General features: G+C 32.9%; 1 protein-coding gene across 2 annotated transcripts; it reads left to right on the top strand.

Annotated features, from left to right (window-relative positions):
* The first annotated feature begins 5,813 nt into the window (after positions 1-5,813).
* Positions 5,814-12,194, top strand: NF-YA7 (nuclear factor Y, subunit A7). Of its 2 annotated transcripts, none has more exons than XM_085743389.1 (6): positions 5,814-5,959; positions 7,383-7,442; positions 8,119-8,258; positions 10,644-10,748; positions 10,848-11,012; positions 11,641-12,194. In XM_085743389.1, exons 2-6 carry the CDS (start codon positions 7,415-7,417, stop codon positions 11,824-11,826), a joined length of 624 nt encoding a protein of 207 aa, XP_085599515.1. In that variant the 5' UTR covers positions 5,814-5,959; positions 7,383-7,414; the 3' UTR covers positions 11,827-12,194. The 2 variants fall into 2 exon arrangements, with proteins under 2 accessions (XP_085599515.1, XP_085599516.1); XM_085743390.1 differs by having other exon boundaries at positions 8,040-8,258.
* Positions 12,195-12,990: the final 796 nt, after the last annotated feature.

The following is a 12,990-nucleotide window of genomic DNA, read 5'->3' as shown; positions in this document are numbered from 1 at the left end:
CCAGCTGCTCCGTTTTCATCTTCGGCAACGCACGTGCATATGCATTCATCTAGATAGTTTCCTCTAATTCTGGTTGGGAGGAGTGCCCTTCTACAGCCTAGTACAATGTAGCGCACATTCACGTTAAAACTGGTTCGCCTTTAGGCTTTTCTCCTCCCGCACAATCATTTCCCGTCGAGATAGTGGTGGTGCATCATGTGGAGGGGTAACCTCATGAAGTGAACCCGGTTGATGATGAAGTGAGACTAGAATCGGCACCAGGTTACAACATCAAGGTTCTGGTTGTACATGAGGATAGACCAACAACACATGGTAATCCGATTATACAACAGGATATGGAATTGTAGCGTACGATCCGTGAGTATGATAAGAAGGCAGCAAAATTGTCGTTCACACTGGTCCTATTGAAGAAGCAGAAACAAAAATTAAAGCAAATTTAGATTGGGAAACCACCGTATCGAACCCGTACCATGGGTGAGGCATTTCCAACTGCCCAATGAATGTATTTTATTGGAATGATCGAGGTTTTGGTAACTCAGACACGAGAGTTGCACTAAAAATTTCTTTTTGTCTCATAAACCTGTGTTTTGTTGCAGAACCTATGAGTTTTTTTCTCAAGTTCCTTCCTGGTATTGGCATCATATATTTACCGAGAATGAAATTGTTGCGTAGATAAATTGGAAAATATGAGTCATTCAGTTAAGGGTATAATGTTACCGCCAGAATTGCATGTTGATTTTTTAGGGACCGATGGGGCATGCCTGGTTTCATATTCCCTTAGACGATTGTTTAATGATTTTTTTTTATAATAGAGATTAGATGATGTAAAAGAGAATACATGGCTTTCAGGTGATCTTTTTACTTTCAATTATATTCTTAAACAAAATCTATACCAATATATAAAAAGAGTGCACTTATTTTTGTTGGACTTTTTCTTCCATTTTTACCCTTCATTTAAACTATTTTATCATTTTTATAAAATCGTTCAAATTATCAATTAAAAAAATTAGTTAAATCTCATTAAAATATGAACAATCCATATATGATTAACAACCCACGACAATAGAACAATATTAGACACTATAAAAACCCGTATTTTGATCTTATATAAAGAGATATTATATTTTGGTATAATATTTTTTTTTCTTCGCATGTTACCTTTCACTTGATTATTATTTACCATTTTATTGGTCATTTTCAATAAAAGCGGAAAGCGAACACGTTAGTGTTTACTGTTGCATATAAAAATATTATATTGATTTTTTTTTTTACAAAAATAAACGATATTCATTCATTCAAATTGATAGAGTACATCGATACAATACAAATCCAAATTCGCTAAAAACAAAAAGGATGAATCTGTGAACAAACTCACAACATCCATGTTAATAGCATAAAACGACAAAGTACCTATGCCTACAAATATGACTAATATGACTATATTCATGTCTCCGAAATACTCATGTCTCCGGATCTGCAACGTTGACGACGCCAAAGTCATTGTCATTGATCGGATCTGCACTTGCTCAAAGCTAATCTTTCAACCTGAATCAAATAAACACCGCACTAAGACGGGAAATCAAAAACACACCGCACAAAGACGGGAAATCAAAACAAACAGAGTCGTTCAGAGACGACGAAATCACAAAAACAAACCAAAAAAAACAGAAAATATGTGAAATCACTTATTTAATTGAAATAGAAGGAAAAACAATTCAGAGGGATGATTTTTGGGTCAAAATTGACCCTAAATCACCCCTCTAAAAAGAAGAAGAAGAAGAAAGGGGTGACGGCTAGGGTTTGAGAAGGAGGGAAGAGAGAGAGGAAGGAAAAAAAATATTATATTGATGTTTTCATTTAAAAAAAGATTATATTATATTTGTTATATTATTGGTGTCATTGAAAAAAATAAGTTCATTCTGTTACAACATTAAAGTGAAAAATATCTTATAAGAAAGTTACCTTGGTTCACCCCCAATATATAAAATATAATTAATTAATTATAATTGTACAGTGTGGGGTTGTATACTTGTAATTTAAACAAGACGATAATTACGAAATTATGTGTTTTATTCCAAATTTTGACTATGTTTTCATAGGTTAAAGGCAACTTTTAATGAATACATGAGTTCACCTCTCTTATTCATACTCCGATGTTTCCAATTCCTAAGTAAATATAATAGTTTTATTTTGATCTTTGTTTGCAAATTTTAATTTAGTTACCATTTTAATTTGCGATAATATTCGAAACTTTGCGATGGAAAATAGAATCTTCGAGTTTGGAAGTAAAGAAATCAGAATCCATAGGCTTCTGAACCTCCATGTCATCTTCTTCCACTCTAATTTCTTCTTCCATTTGCTCATGAGTTGGCGGAGACATATTGTAACTTTTTTCAAATAAACCTTCTAACTTTATTTATCGGATAGTTTTTCTAAACAAACTTTCCTTCAAACAAGTTTTTTATTGTCTCTAAATGTTTGGATAAATTGGTTTTTTTCTTGAACAGATAAACCTCCACATTAGTTTGATTTAAAAGATAACCTCGAAATTATTAGTTTCAATAAGGTGTAATGGCCTATTTGATTTAATAACAAAATTAGGATCAATTAAAAATACTCTCAATTAATGTACAAAAAACAATTTTGCTTGGTATGGAATTGAGAGGGACGCCGCATCAAAGTCTAAACATGGGTTAGGATGTGGAATCGAGAGATTTTGGTTCCAACACTCCCTCATCCTCATCCTGATCTTATTGTGCAATATTTTGAAGTGAAAAATCAAGATTAAAATGAGCAACTTGCTTTTGTTCTTATTATTTGAAATCAAATATTGTGATTGATGAAAAAAGAGTTTTTGCTATTTCTTGAAAAATTCAAGGTATTATGAATATGCTTATGTGTATGTGAGCCTAAAGAATATATATATGTAAATAATGTCATTTACATCATAATACAGCTAAATGTAGGAGTTTTGTTTTACTAAAAAAATGTTGGTTATTTTTTTAGAATTTTTCGAATATGATAATTTGTGATGTTTTATAAGTGTAATTTGAAAAGAAAGAAAAAAAACATACAAAGTCATCCAGTTTAGTCCAATTTAACATAAATAGTTTTTTTTTTTTTAAGAAGACCGAGTTATTGGATTCAATTCAATTCAATCATGATGTTCAGTGGCCCAATGATTTGACTCATAACTTAGTAACTCAATATCTTTACTGAGTCGATTTTTAAAACTATGGGAGATACACATATGTTTTTTCCTATGATACATTCATAATCAAAGAAAAAAATTAATAAGATTTATTAAGAATCAAATTGAAAAAATCTAAAAAATGATAAAATTTTTATTAAATAATGGGAAAATATATAAATATTTAGAGAGAAACTAATTTTTTTGCAATAATATACATTAATAGGAAGAAATGAAAAGAAGAAAATACAAAAGAATATATAAAATCAAGCGAGAGATCAAAGAAATAATTAACATTGTTGGTGTATCTCGTCCAATTCCACAGTGGTGACTAATTTAAATTATAATTTGTCCGTAGATAATAGAACGATGGAAATTTTATGTGATTACTTGAAAAAAAACTAGTTACTTGAAGCATAATAGATACATAATACATAAATACAATAAAGGATAAAATTACAGTTAATTTGTATTTTTGATATACAAACATTAATTATTCTCACATAACAATCTGTTCGGAAGTTTTTTGTAGGGAGATCACTTCTCTTATATATATCTAATATTTTACTCACTCATAAGCGATGAAGGGTTTAATCACTCACATATTTAAGTACTCACATTTGAAGCACAATACATTCTTGACTCAAATAGTCATTTTTAACACATGAAAACTAAGAGATATATGCGTTATTTGTAAGATATAGCTGTGGTTCATGCAAGTAGTTGGTTTTGTTGTCTGTGATTGAAATTCATGACTTCTTTTTTGGTTACAAATTCATGACTTCAAGAATCTTATTTAATTCATGAGAATGAGAGAAATTCAATTGTGTATGATTTATCTAACATTCAAAATTAATATTTTAATTTAAAATTAATGTTATATTATTTTATTTTATATTTTCTTTAATTGATAAAACATGCATGAGTCAAGGTGCAATAGGTTTTTAAAATATTTTTCATTGTTAAGCGATTCAAGAAAATTATTAATCAATTCACAGCAATATTAATTGTTGTAATGACTGCCGACTAAATTCTTAAAACATCTACAAGGGGATGTCTTTTCCGCTGTTGAACATTGTGTCAAATAGACACTCCTATTGTGACATAATAAAACAAGTGTTCCTTACGGGACGGAGGTGAATTTTTCTAATGCTAGAAAATAATCAATTTCAAACGATAACCTTTTATTTATTTTATTTCAAGAATTTCCTTTTAAATTTCTTTCAGGAATCTATAATAATAATACATGGCTAATTATTTCATTTTAAAAATAAAAAGTAGAAAAAAGAAAGTTTTCTTTTACTAGTAAATTAGTAAAATTTCATTTTTTTAAAAAATTAACTGGTTACTATATATATAGTTGTGAACAAACCATTTCTTCAATACATATGTAGACACACACAGTCACATTTTTCTAACAAAAAAAAAAGATTTTAATTAAGATTTTGGACCAAAATCCAGGATGTTGCAAAAATGAAATTAAGATTTTGAAATTAAAATCCTTTTTTTACCTTAGGAGTACATGATGTTGCTGTAAGGAGTAAACTGTTTAATGAAAACATAACTATGTCCCAAAACAAGCAAACGCCTAAAGCATCAACTTACAAAACATGACTAAACTACGGCGAATAAATATGTCAAATCTTCTTAAAGACATCAGAGGTAGCATCTGTCTTAACCAACCATGTGCAATTGTTGTCTTCTTTAAGGGTATGATAAAAAGTATCAACCCAATCAATTGTCATTGTAGAGTCACTGCAGTAGAAAAAAGTAGAACATTCCAAATAGAGATGAAATTAGGACAATCTATAAATAAATGAAAGAAGTTCTTTCTTATTAGAAGAATTACATCTTGTACAAGAAGACTGTGAAGTCAAACGCAAAGAATTAGCCAACAAAATCGTTTAATATTTTTCGGGAAGTTTAAACTTCTAGAAGTTAATGCTATAAGAAGTTTAACAAGATGCAAAATTTTGATACCAAAGTCTTAGTAGTTCATGAACTTATTGAGATTCACTTTCTCAATTATATCCTCCTAAACATGCTATATAAATATGTTAAACTTTGACCTAAGAGCACGTAACATTTACTAAATGCATCATCAAGACATTAGACCAATTAAAAAGATAAAGATTTGTTTGGTTAAAAATATCTGATAAAATAGTTTATAGTGGATGAATTTATAATAGATAACTGATAAACTAACTTATATTTGATAGATGATAAACTAGCTGATTAAATTTATAGTGTTTAATAAAATTAACGGTTAAACTATCTCATAAATATGAAGAAAAAATATTTAATTAATACTACTATTTATTTTTTCAATTAAGATTGCAAAGGTAAAAATTGAAATAAAAAACGATAAGCTATAAACATTAAGGTACTCAAATTAACTTATCAAAAAACACAACAAGTTAATAAAAATAAGCTATAAGCTCGTGAGAATACGACAATTATCAAACAATGTTTTTAATCAAATGAGTTTATAAGACACTGTATCTGTTTATTAAGTGTCTTTAAATTGTTGAAGTAACAAAAAAAAGTTGAAAATAAAAATGAATAAATTAAATTAAATTAAATTTTTGTTCCTATTATTTGTGTGATTTGGGTGGGTGTCGTGTGGATTGGTGGCAGCAGCTCCAACTACAACACAAAACACACACACAGTAACACTTCTCTTCTCTTCTCTTCTCCACTGTCCCAACACACAACAATACTTCAATTCGCTTCAACCTTCCTCTATCATTTTCAATTCACAACACTAAGGTTATTTTATTTCTTCTTCTTCTTCTTCTTTTTTTCTAAATTTTAACTGCTATGAACTGTAACTGGTCTCAACGAAGACTTTTCATTCCAAATTTTGAATCTTTTTGGATATTCCTTTCTGGGTTTTGTTCAATTTTGCTGGGTTTTGTTTTTCAATTACTTAATTATGATTTATCTTATGCTTAAAAATTGGGTTGAAAAGGAAATTGAAAAGGGGATTTTTTTTATTACTGATTTATGTTGCATGTTCTTCTTGAACATCCCCTTCTCAATTTTCTATTTTGGGTTTTTGATTTTCATGATTTTCGAGTGAAAGAAAAAAATTGCAAATTTTGGGCTTATTGTGAGTATTTGATTATGCTTATTAGATGGTTATGCTTATTGATTTTGGATATGATGGTATGAGATTGAGATTTGACATGTTGGAATTAGACACCAAGTGTGAATTTTATCCATAGCCTTGCTTGAAAATTTAGAATTGTCATTTTGGTAACAAAGTTAATTAATATATTGATTATGAGTGTGCATATTTGAAATAGTATCCATACTATTTGACACTTGTTTTTATATTAGTTATACTTATTATGAGGAATGAATGAGTGTCAGTTTTTATTTTGAACACAGAATATTATGACATTTTTCCTTTACTTGTTTTGTTGGATTGAGAATTTTGACAGAACTTAAATGGATTGATGGTTTATTTTGAGTCATTCATCATAATCCAATCCAAAATCCATATGATCCATGGCATAATTAATAGAGGGCCCTTATACAATTTGAATGTATGCTAATGATTGAGAATTGAGATTGACTTATGCTGTCTCTTTTAGTGGACTTTACCTGTGCTCTCTTAGCTGCAATAACAGTTACTTTACTCTGCTGCATTAAATGATTGATTAACTAGGTATACTAAACTAGCATACAAATATGTGTGCTGCATGGGCCCTTTGGCTTTTGTTCCTTTCTTTGATTTTGGAAATCTGAACTTGAGCTGGCTTTTCTTATCATCCCTTGCACTTGTGCTCAGGGAACTAGTGAACACCTGATAACAATCCTAAGAACTTGGTGATTTTGTCAGTTAACAATAATATTTACTGCATCATTATAATCCTGCATGGCTCTATCTGCCTTTTGTGGGCTCCATTTTGTCCTAGATATTAGTTCTGTCTCTTGTTTTTTTGTTTCTAGTTGTAGGAACTTATAACCAAATTTTTAGAGCACAGTCGTGTCACAATTCATGACATTGCAGTGAATCATGGTCACTTTGCATAGACTACTAGCTTCTGTATAGACTATAATAGAAAAATCTATAATTGAATGGACTACTAGCTTAAATTTTCTTCATTTCCTTTTCCCGGATTCTGTTCTATGACGGAGCTGCTGTAATCTTGAATTCCGTTAACAGTGTTTGTTCTGCTTCCAGATTTGGACAGAGTGCATGTGAATCAGGAAACCATGACTTCTTCCACACATGATCCCACAGGTATTTACAGGAAAATCTCTTAGGCATTTTTATTTTCTGATGTGGTCATTGATAAAACAAAATCATTTAGGAGAAGTACATAACATGAATTCCAGAAGAATTACTTCTTCAAATCATGGTTGTCGGATTATAAATAGAACTGTAAGCTCCTAATATATTTAAGTACTGATAGAATTATTGTAAACAGGGTAATTATTTTATTACGCATCTAGAACTGTAAACTCCTAATACATTTAGGGCCTGTTTGGATTGACTTGTTTGAGCTTATGCACTTGTAGCAATGTTTTTGAGAGCTTATGAAAACCGGTTATGACTTGTCCATTAGCTGTTTTCTGCTTATTTTCATTAGTTCTCTAAGATAGCTTATGAAGACAATATATAGTTTATATTGATAATAGTTTGACTTTATTTTATCTTTGTTAAAAAAATAGCTTATACATAAACACTTTTATGATAAGTGCTTAATTTAGCTGTTTATCTTTAAACAACATTCTCTAGGTTGACTTTTCCATTATTATGTTATTAGTTTTTGTATTGAGCTTCTTTTCCATGCTATCTGAAGTTTTATGTGTTTCTTAAACCGATGCCTTTGACTAGTCCTATTCCCTGGCCCCAAAAACGTGCAAAATGTAATATCTGAAGCCTGAAGTTAGTTATCAAACAAATTGTTGTCCAGATAACGAGGCTGATGGACAGCAGCAGTCAGAATCACAGATGCAGCCTATATCTGCAAACGGAATTTCTCACGCCGGTATTGATAATGCTCAGGTTGTTCAGTATGCAGCACCTCCACAGCTTGGCACGGGGCATGCTATGGTATGAACTTCACATTTTATTTGCGTTCTTTTGTTGTCTCTAAAAACAAAACATGTTTCTTCACTTGTTTGCTATCCTTGGCTCTCTTATTGGAAGTGGCGTCTGAATGTTTAATTACTTCACAAATTCTTTAGGATGTTTTTGGTTTAAGCCACAGCCATTCGATGCCCTCCTTCTCGTTGTAGCTATCACAGATGCACATTGTGGCTATTTTGTTATGTCATTGAAGAAAATTGGTTCTGAAGTCATGTTGAAATTTGTTTTCAAGTTTGTCGTTCCTTTAATTTTTAAATGAGTTAGCTGTTGGCACTCTTCTGAACTGTGTGATAACAATCTAAGAACCTGGGGAATCCTCCATTAAGGGTTTGTTTGGGAGTTAGAAGGGAGAAAAGGGAAAGAACTTGGAGAATGGAGAGGAGACGGAAGAGAAGGAGAATGATTATGATTATTTTTATTTTAACTTTTTGGTTTTGGGAGTACTATATAAAGAGAAAAATGATTTAAAGAATTTGATAAAGCCCTCCAAAACCTTCAAAAAACTTCTCCTGATACATTTTTGAGTTCTTTCATATTAGACAATTTTAGTTTTTTGAAGGAAAAAAACTCACATGTTGGGGGCTATCATCCCTTCCACTTTCCTTCCCTTCTTCATTTCTCCTGAAGTCTTCCCTTTCCCTCATTACTCCCAAGCAAAGCCTAAAAGTTAACTATTGAGGGGGAAGAACCAAACAACTTAATGGCTTCACCGAGCATCTCATGCTTCTCGATGTGGGACATAGGTATCCCATAATACCCAAGTCTCTACTACTGTGAAGGTGGGAATTTCCCATGCGCCTTAACAAATTTAATACATTTATCTTAATCAATTACTACCTCCGGTTCTTTTTATAAGAAACAAAAGATCAAATCATCAAAATCAAGGAAGTGCACTTAAAGGAGTTAACAAAGACAAAACTTATATGCAATTACACGTGTTATTGGCGTTGTTATGAAATCAAAATGGAGGAAGCAGACTTTTATTTAGATCTACTTAAATTAGTTAATGTCCGTGTAACACTGCTGTCTTCCCAACCTCCTCCCCACTCTGTCCCCCTCACCATCCATTGATCTCCCAACTGCAACACTGTGAAAGCTTTCTTCCTGCAGCCAAATTCCTGCTTTTGCTTTGACGTTGAAGGCAATCATAAGGGAGAGCTTCCTGATACCATAAAAAAGGAGAGAAGAGTAAGTGATCCTTTCCTCATCCTCCCATCTTGGTTCCCTCCAATCTCCGCAGCTTCACAACATGTTTGCGTCATTTATCTACTCAATTCCTTTTTTATTTTCAGTTTGCATTTGTCGGGCCTTTCAGAAAATGAAATTCATTGCCCTAGCAATTGAAAAATGATAAGCCGTTTGAGGAATGGTTCTATACTGCAACGTTTTCGTTCTGCATTGCCAAACAGTAGGCAGAGAATCGCAACGACCAGGTGAACAGAGCGATGCGGTTGCAAGATGGTAAGGCAACATGTTCATGTTGGATCATGGTCGTTCTGGTGAGACCTGCTGTCGTTTTGCATTGAGAACACGCCATTTTGCTATCGAGGACTGAAGTGCACCACCTTGTGACATGGTCCTGTGTTGGTGCTGCACACAACGGTAGTCTTGTGGTGACTCTATGGATCAAGTTGCATGTGTGTTCTGTTTTAGTCTTTTCTTTACTGTGACAGAATGATCACAAATTCACAATTCTGAATTTCTCAGAAGATGGCTTGGAATTAGTAATGAGCGTGTCATGTTTTGGTTGTAAAACAGTATCATACGTATATACGAAAATGCATATAAGTTTTGTTCTAAAAGAAATTCCAAAAATTAATAATGTCAGAAATTGGTCTATGTTTCTTATAATTAGAACAAAAAGAAAAACATAATTGTTTCTTATAAAAAGAACCATGTTACTTGATGCTAGGATTTTTTCAAGTGGTTTTGGAAACTGTTTTTCTTTTCAGCACTTAGGATGACTTAAAGAATTTTGATCTGACATATTGCTGAAAGACATTGCAAACTGTCTGAAGTTCGAATGTAAATTAACATTACTTAGAGGTAGCGATTGGCAAACTGAGATTGATTTCTTGAAGTAACTAGAGTTTTTTAATCTTAAAATTGAAGGTTACTAAGTAGTTGTTCAGCGAGTACTTGTGCAGTGTTGCCAGTTGTTATCTTTATGTAATGTCATAGAACTAAGAAGTGGCTGCTCAGACTTGGTCGAGCGATTAAATTACCCTAGTTCCTGGAAATTTGTTGTTTTTGCCACATTTCTGTTGTTTTTTATGTTCTATCCTATTTTAAAATGTAAACTTTGTTTATGCTTTAACGGCTTCTGTTGCTTTTTGCATTTTATTAAAGGCACCACCACCTGCTTATCCATATCCGGATCCCTACTACAGAAGCATCTTTGCTCCCTATGATGCACAACCTTATCCGCCGCAACCCTACGGTGGACATCCAATGGTTCGTTCTAATTTCTTGCTGTTGATTTTTTGTAATACGGTGGTTTCTTATCAAAGCTATTTTCTTATCTTTATATGATTGAACCATATTCTGTGCCAGGCCAATCTTCAGTTAATGGGAATTCAGCATGCAGGAGTTCCTTTGCCAACTGATGCAGTTGAGGAGCCTGTGTTTGTCAATGCAAAACAGTATCATGGTATTTTAAGACGCAGGCAGTCTCGTGCTAAAGCTGAATCAGAAAAGAAAGTTACACGGAATCGGAAGGTATGCCATTATCCCCTTTTCTCTTGTGGCTTCTTTCTATGGCAAAGTTGATTGAGATTTATTTATTTTTTAATAAAAAATGTATAATGGGGAGAAGTTTTCTGGAGGTTGCGTTTTAGAAAAAGATCTGTGACCTTGATCTGGGTCTTGATATCTAGGTTTTTTATGTTTACACGACCGCAATGTGACTGCATTTGACTGTGCTTTTTCTCCATATAAAGGATGACAAGCATTATCACGCTATTATTCAAAGCAAATGTTTTAAAAACCAGACCAAGCCGGGATCGGTCAGTTTGGTGGTTGGTCTGATCCCGGTTATATCGCAGTCTGGTTGAACTGGGTTAGACCACAGCCCAATTTTCAAATTTTAAATGTTATTTAGTACTTTTAACATTTCATTTATTTATTTGTCGTCTGGTTCAACTACAGTTGAACCAATTAAACCATGACCTGAAGGTCTCACCAGTTTGATCTTTGGTCCGGTTTTCAAAACACCGATTTAAAGCCTACTTAAGTTATATTATGGGCTTGCTTTTTGATGTTTTTGTGATTCCCCGTCAATTTATTTGACTCACATGATTCCATGCATCATCTATGAATGTACTTGATCTTTAAACAAATATTTCAGCCATACTTGCATGAATCACGACATTTGCACGCTCTGAAAAGAGCAAGAGGATGTGGAGGCCGGTTTCTGAATTCAAAGAAAGATGAGAATCAACAAGATGAGGTTGGATCAGCTGACAATTCACATTCCAATATCAATCTCAATTCTGATAGAAATGATCTTGCACAATCTGATAAAAATCCTTGAAAAGTCAAAGAAATGGTGATGCTGTAGACTGCATGGATCTGTTTGTTTATACATATCATGAGACAAATCACCAACCAGCAGCAACCTCGGACATATCTTGCCGATGTTTCATTGTGTCAGTGTACAATCCCATATGTATAGGTATAGATTTTGTGTGGTAGGGATATGTTAGGGAGGTTGCAAGACAAAGCAAGTAAAGTGTAAAATGAAGTGATTTATATCAAATGTTATCTCCAATGTGATCCTTGCTAGCCTTGTAGGTGAGGTGAGTGATAGGCGAGATTATTATTGTATGACCATTTCTTTGTACTATTTGGTACTATGAAGGGATTAGAATTATCAGAAGACATGATGGTTTGTTTGGATCATGTTTGTTTAGCTTGTGAGAAACAGATTAAATATTGTAGCAAGTCCAGAAGGCCATGATAGAGCTTTTGCTTTAGGGGCATTGATTGAAAAACCAAGGTATATTGTGTTTATGATTTTTCACTTATCAAGTGGTGGCATGTAAAATTGGAGTGCATCTATGCTCCATTTAGTCTTCCTCCATTTATCCCTGTTCAGTGCATAGATGAGTGACATGTGTAAAAATCGTACAGTGGGAAAAACCTGTAGCAGGACACTATAGATGCAACATCGATGCATCCTTTTCAATTCACACCAATAAAGTTGGGATTGGAATTTGCATTCGAGAAGAATTTTCACTTTGTGCGTGCAGAAACATTTTGGATTGCGCCTATTGGTTCTATTAACATGGGGAAGGCCACGGCCTCTTATTAGCGTTGGACAGGATGCATGAATTAAAACTTGACCTTGTTGATTATTTGAATACGCTGTAACAAGACGATACAAAGCTCAAAGACATCATTACAGAATGTAGACGTCTTCTTTATTATTTTTGTAAGAGTTCTCATATCGAGTTTGTATGGAGATGCAAGTAAGATTGCTAAAGTTTTCGGTAGTGTTGATTCCCACTGTAGCAGGATATCCTTAGCTAGCTCTCAAGTGTTGATTGACATTCATAAATATATTCACCATCTTAGAGCACCCACATCGGTGCATTCTGTTAGTGCCTTCACACTAACCGACAACACTATATCAGGGTGTCATGGATATTTGAAGTTTAAGACATGCACTAATAATATGTCCCTCGTTTCCTCTGCA

Source organism: Medicago sativa, chromosome 2 (genome assembly GCF_051527215.1).
Source record: "Medicago sativa cultivar Bolivia chromosome 2, Bolivia_mono, whole genome shotgun sequence".
Lineage (NCBI taxonomy): Eukaryota > Viridiplantae > Streptophyta > Magnoliopsida > Fabales > Fabaceae > Medicago > Medicago sativa.
Note: the sequence above shows the minus strand (reverse complement) of the source record. Positions and strands in the feature narration are given on the sequence as shown.

What these genes read in the sequence shown, in the direction of transcription:
- NF-YA7 (XM_085743389.1), top strand. Translation starts at nt 7,415, where the DNA reads ATGACTTCTTCCACACATGATCCCACAG. An exon ending in TTGGCACGGGGCATGCTATG is followed by an intron (nt 8,259 to 10,643) that starts GTATGAACTTCA and finishes ATTTTATTAAAG; the next exon opens with GCACCACCACCTGCTTATCC. An exon ending in AAGTTACACGGAATCGGAAG is followed by an intron (nt 11,013 to 11,640) that starts GTATGCCATTAT and finishes CAAATATTTCAG; the next exon opens with CCATACTTGCATGAATCACG.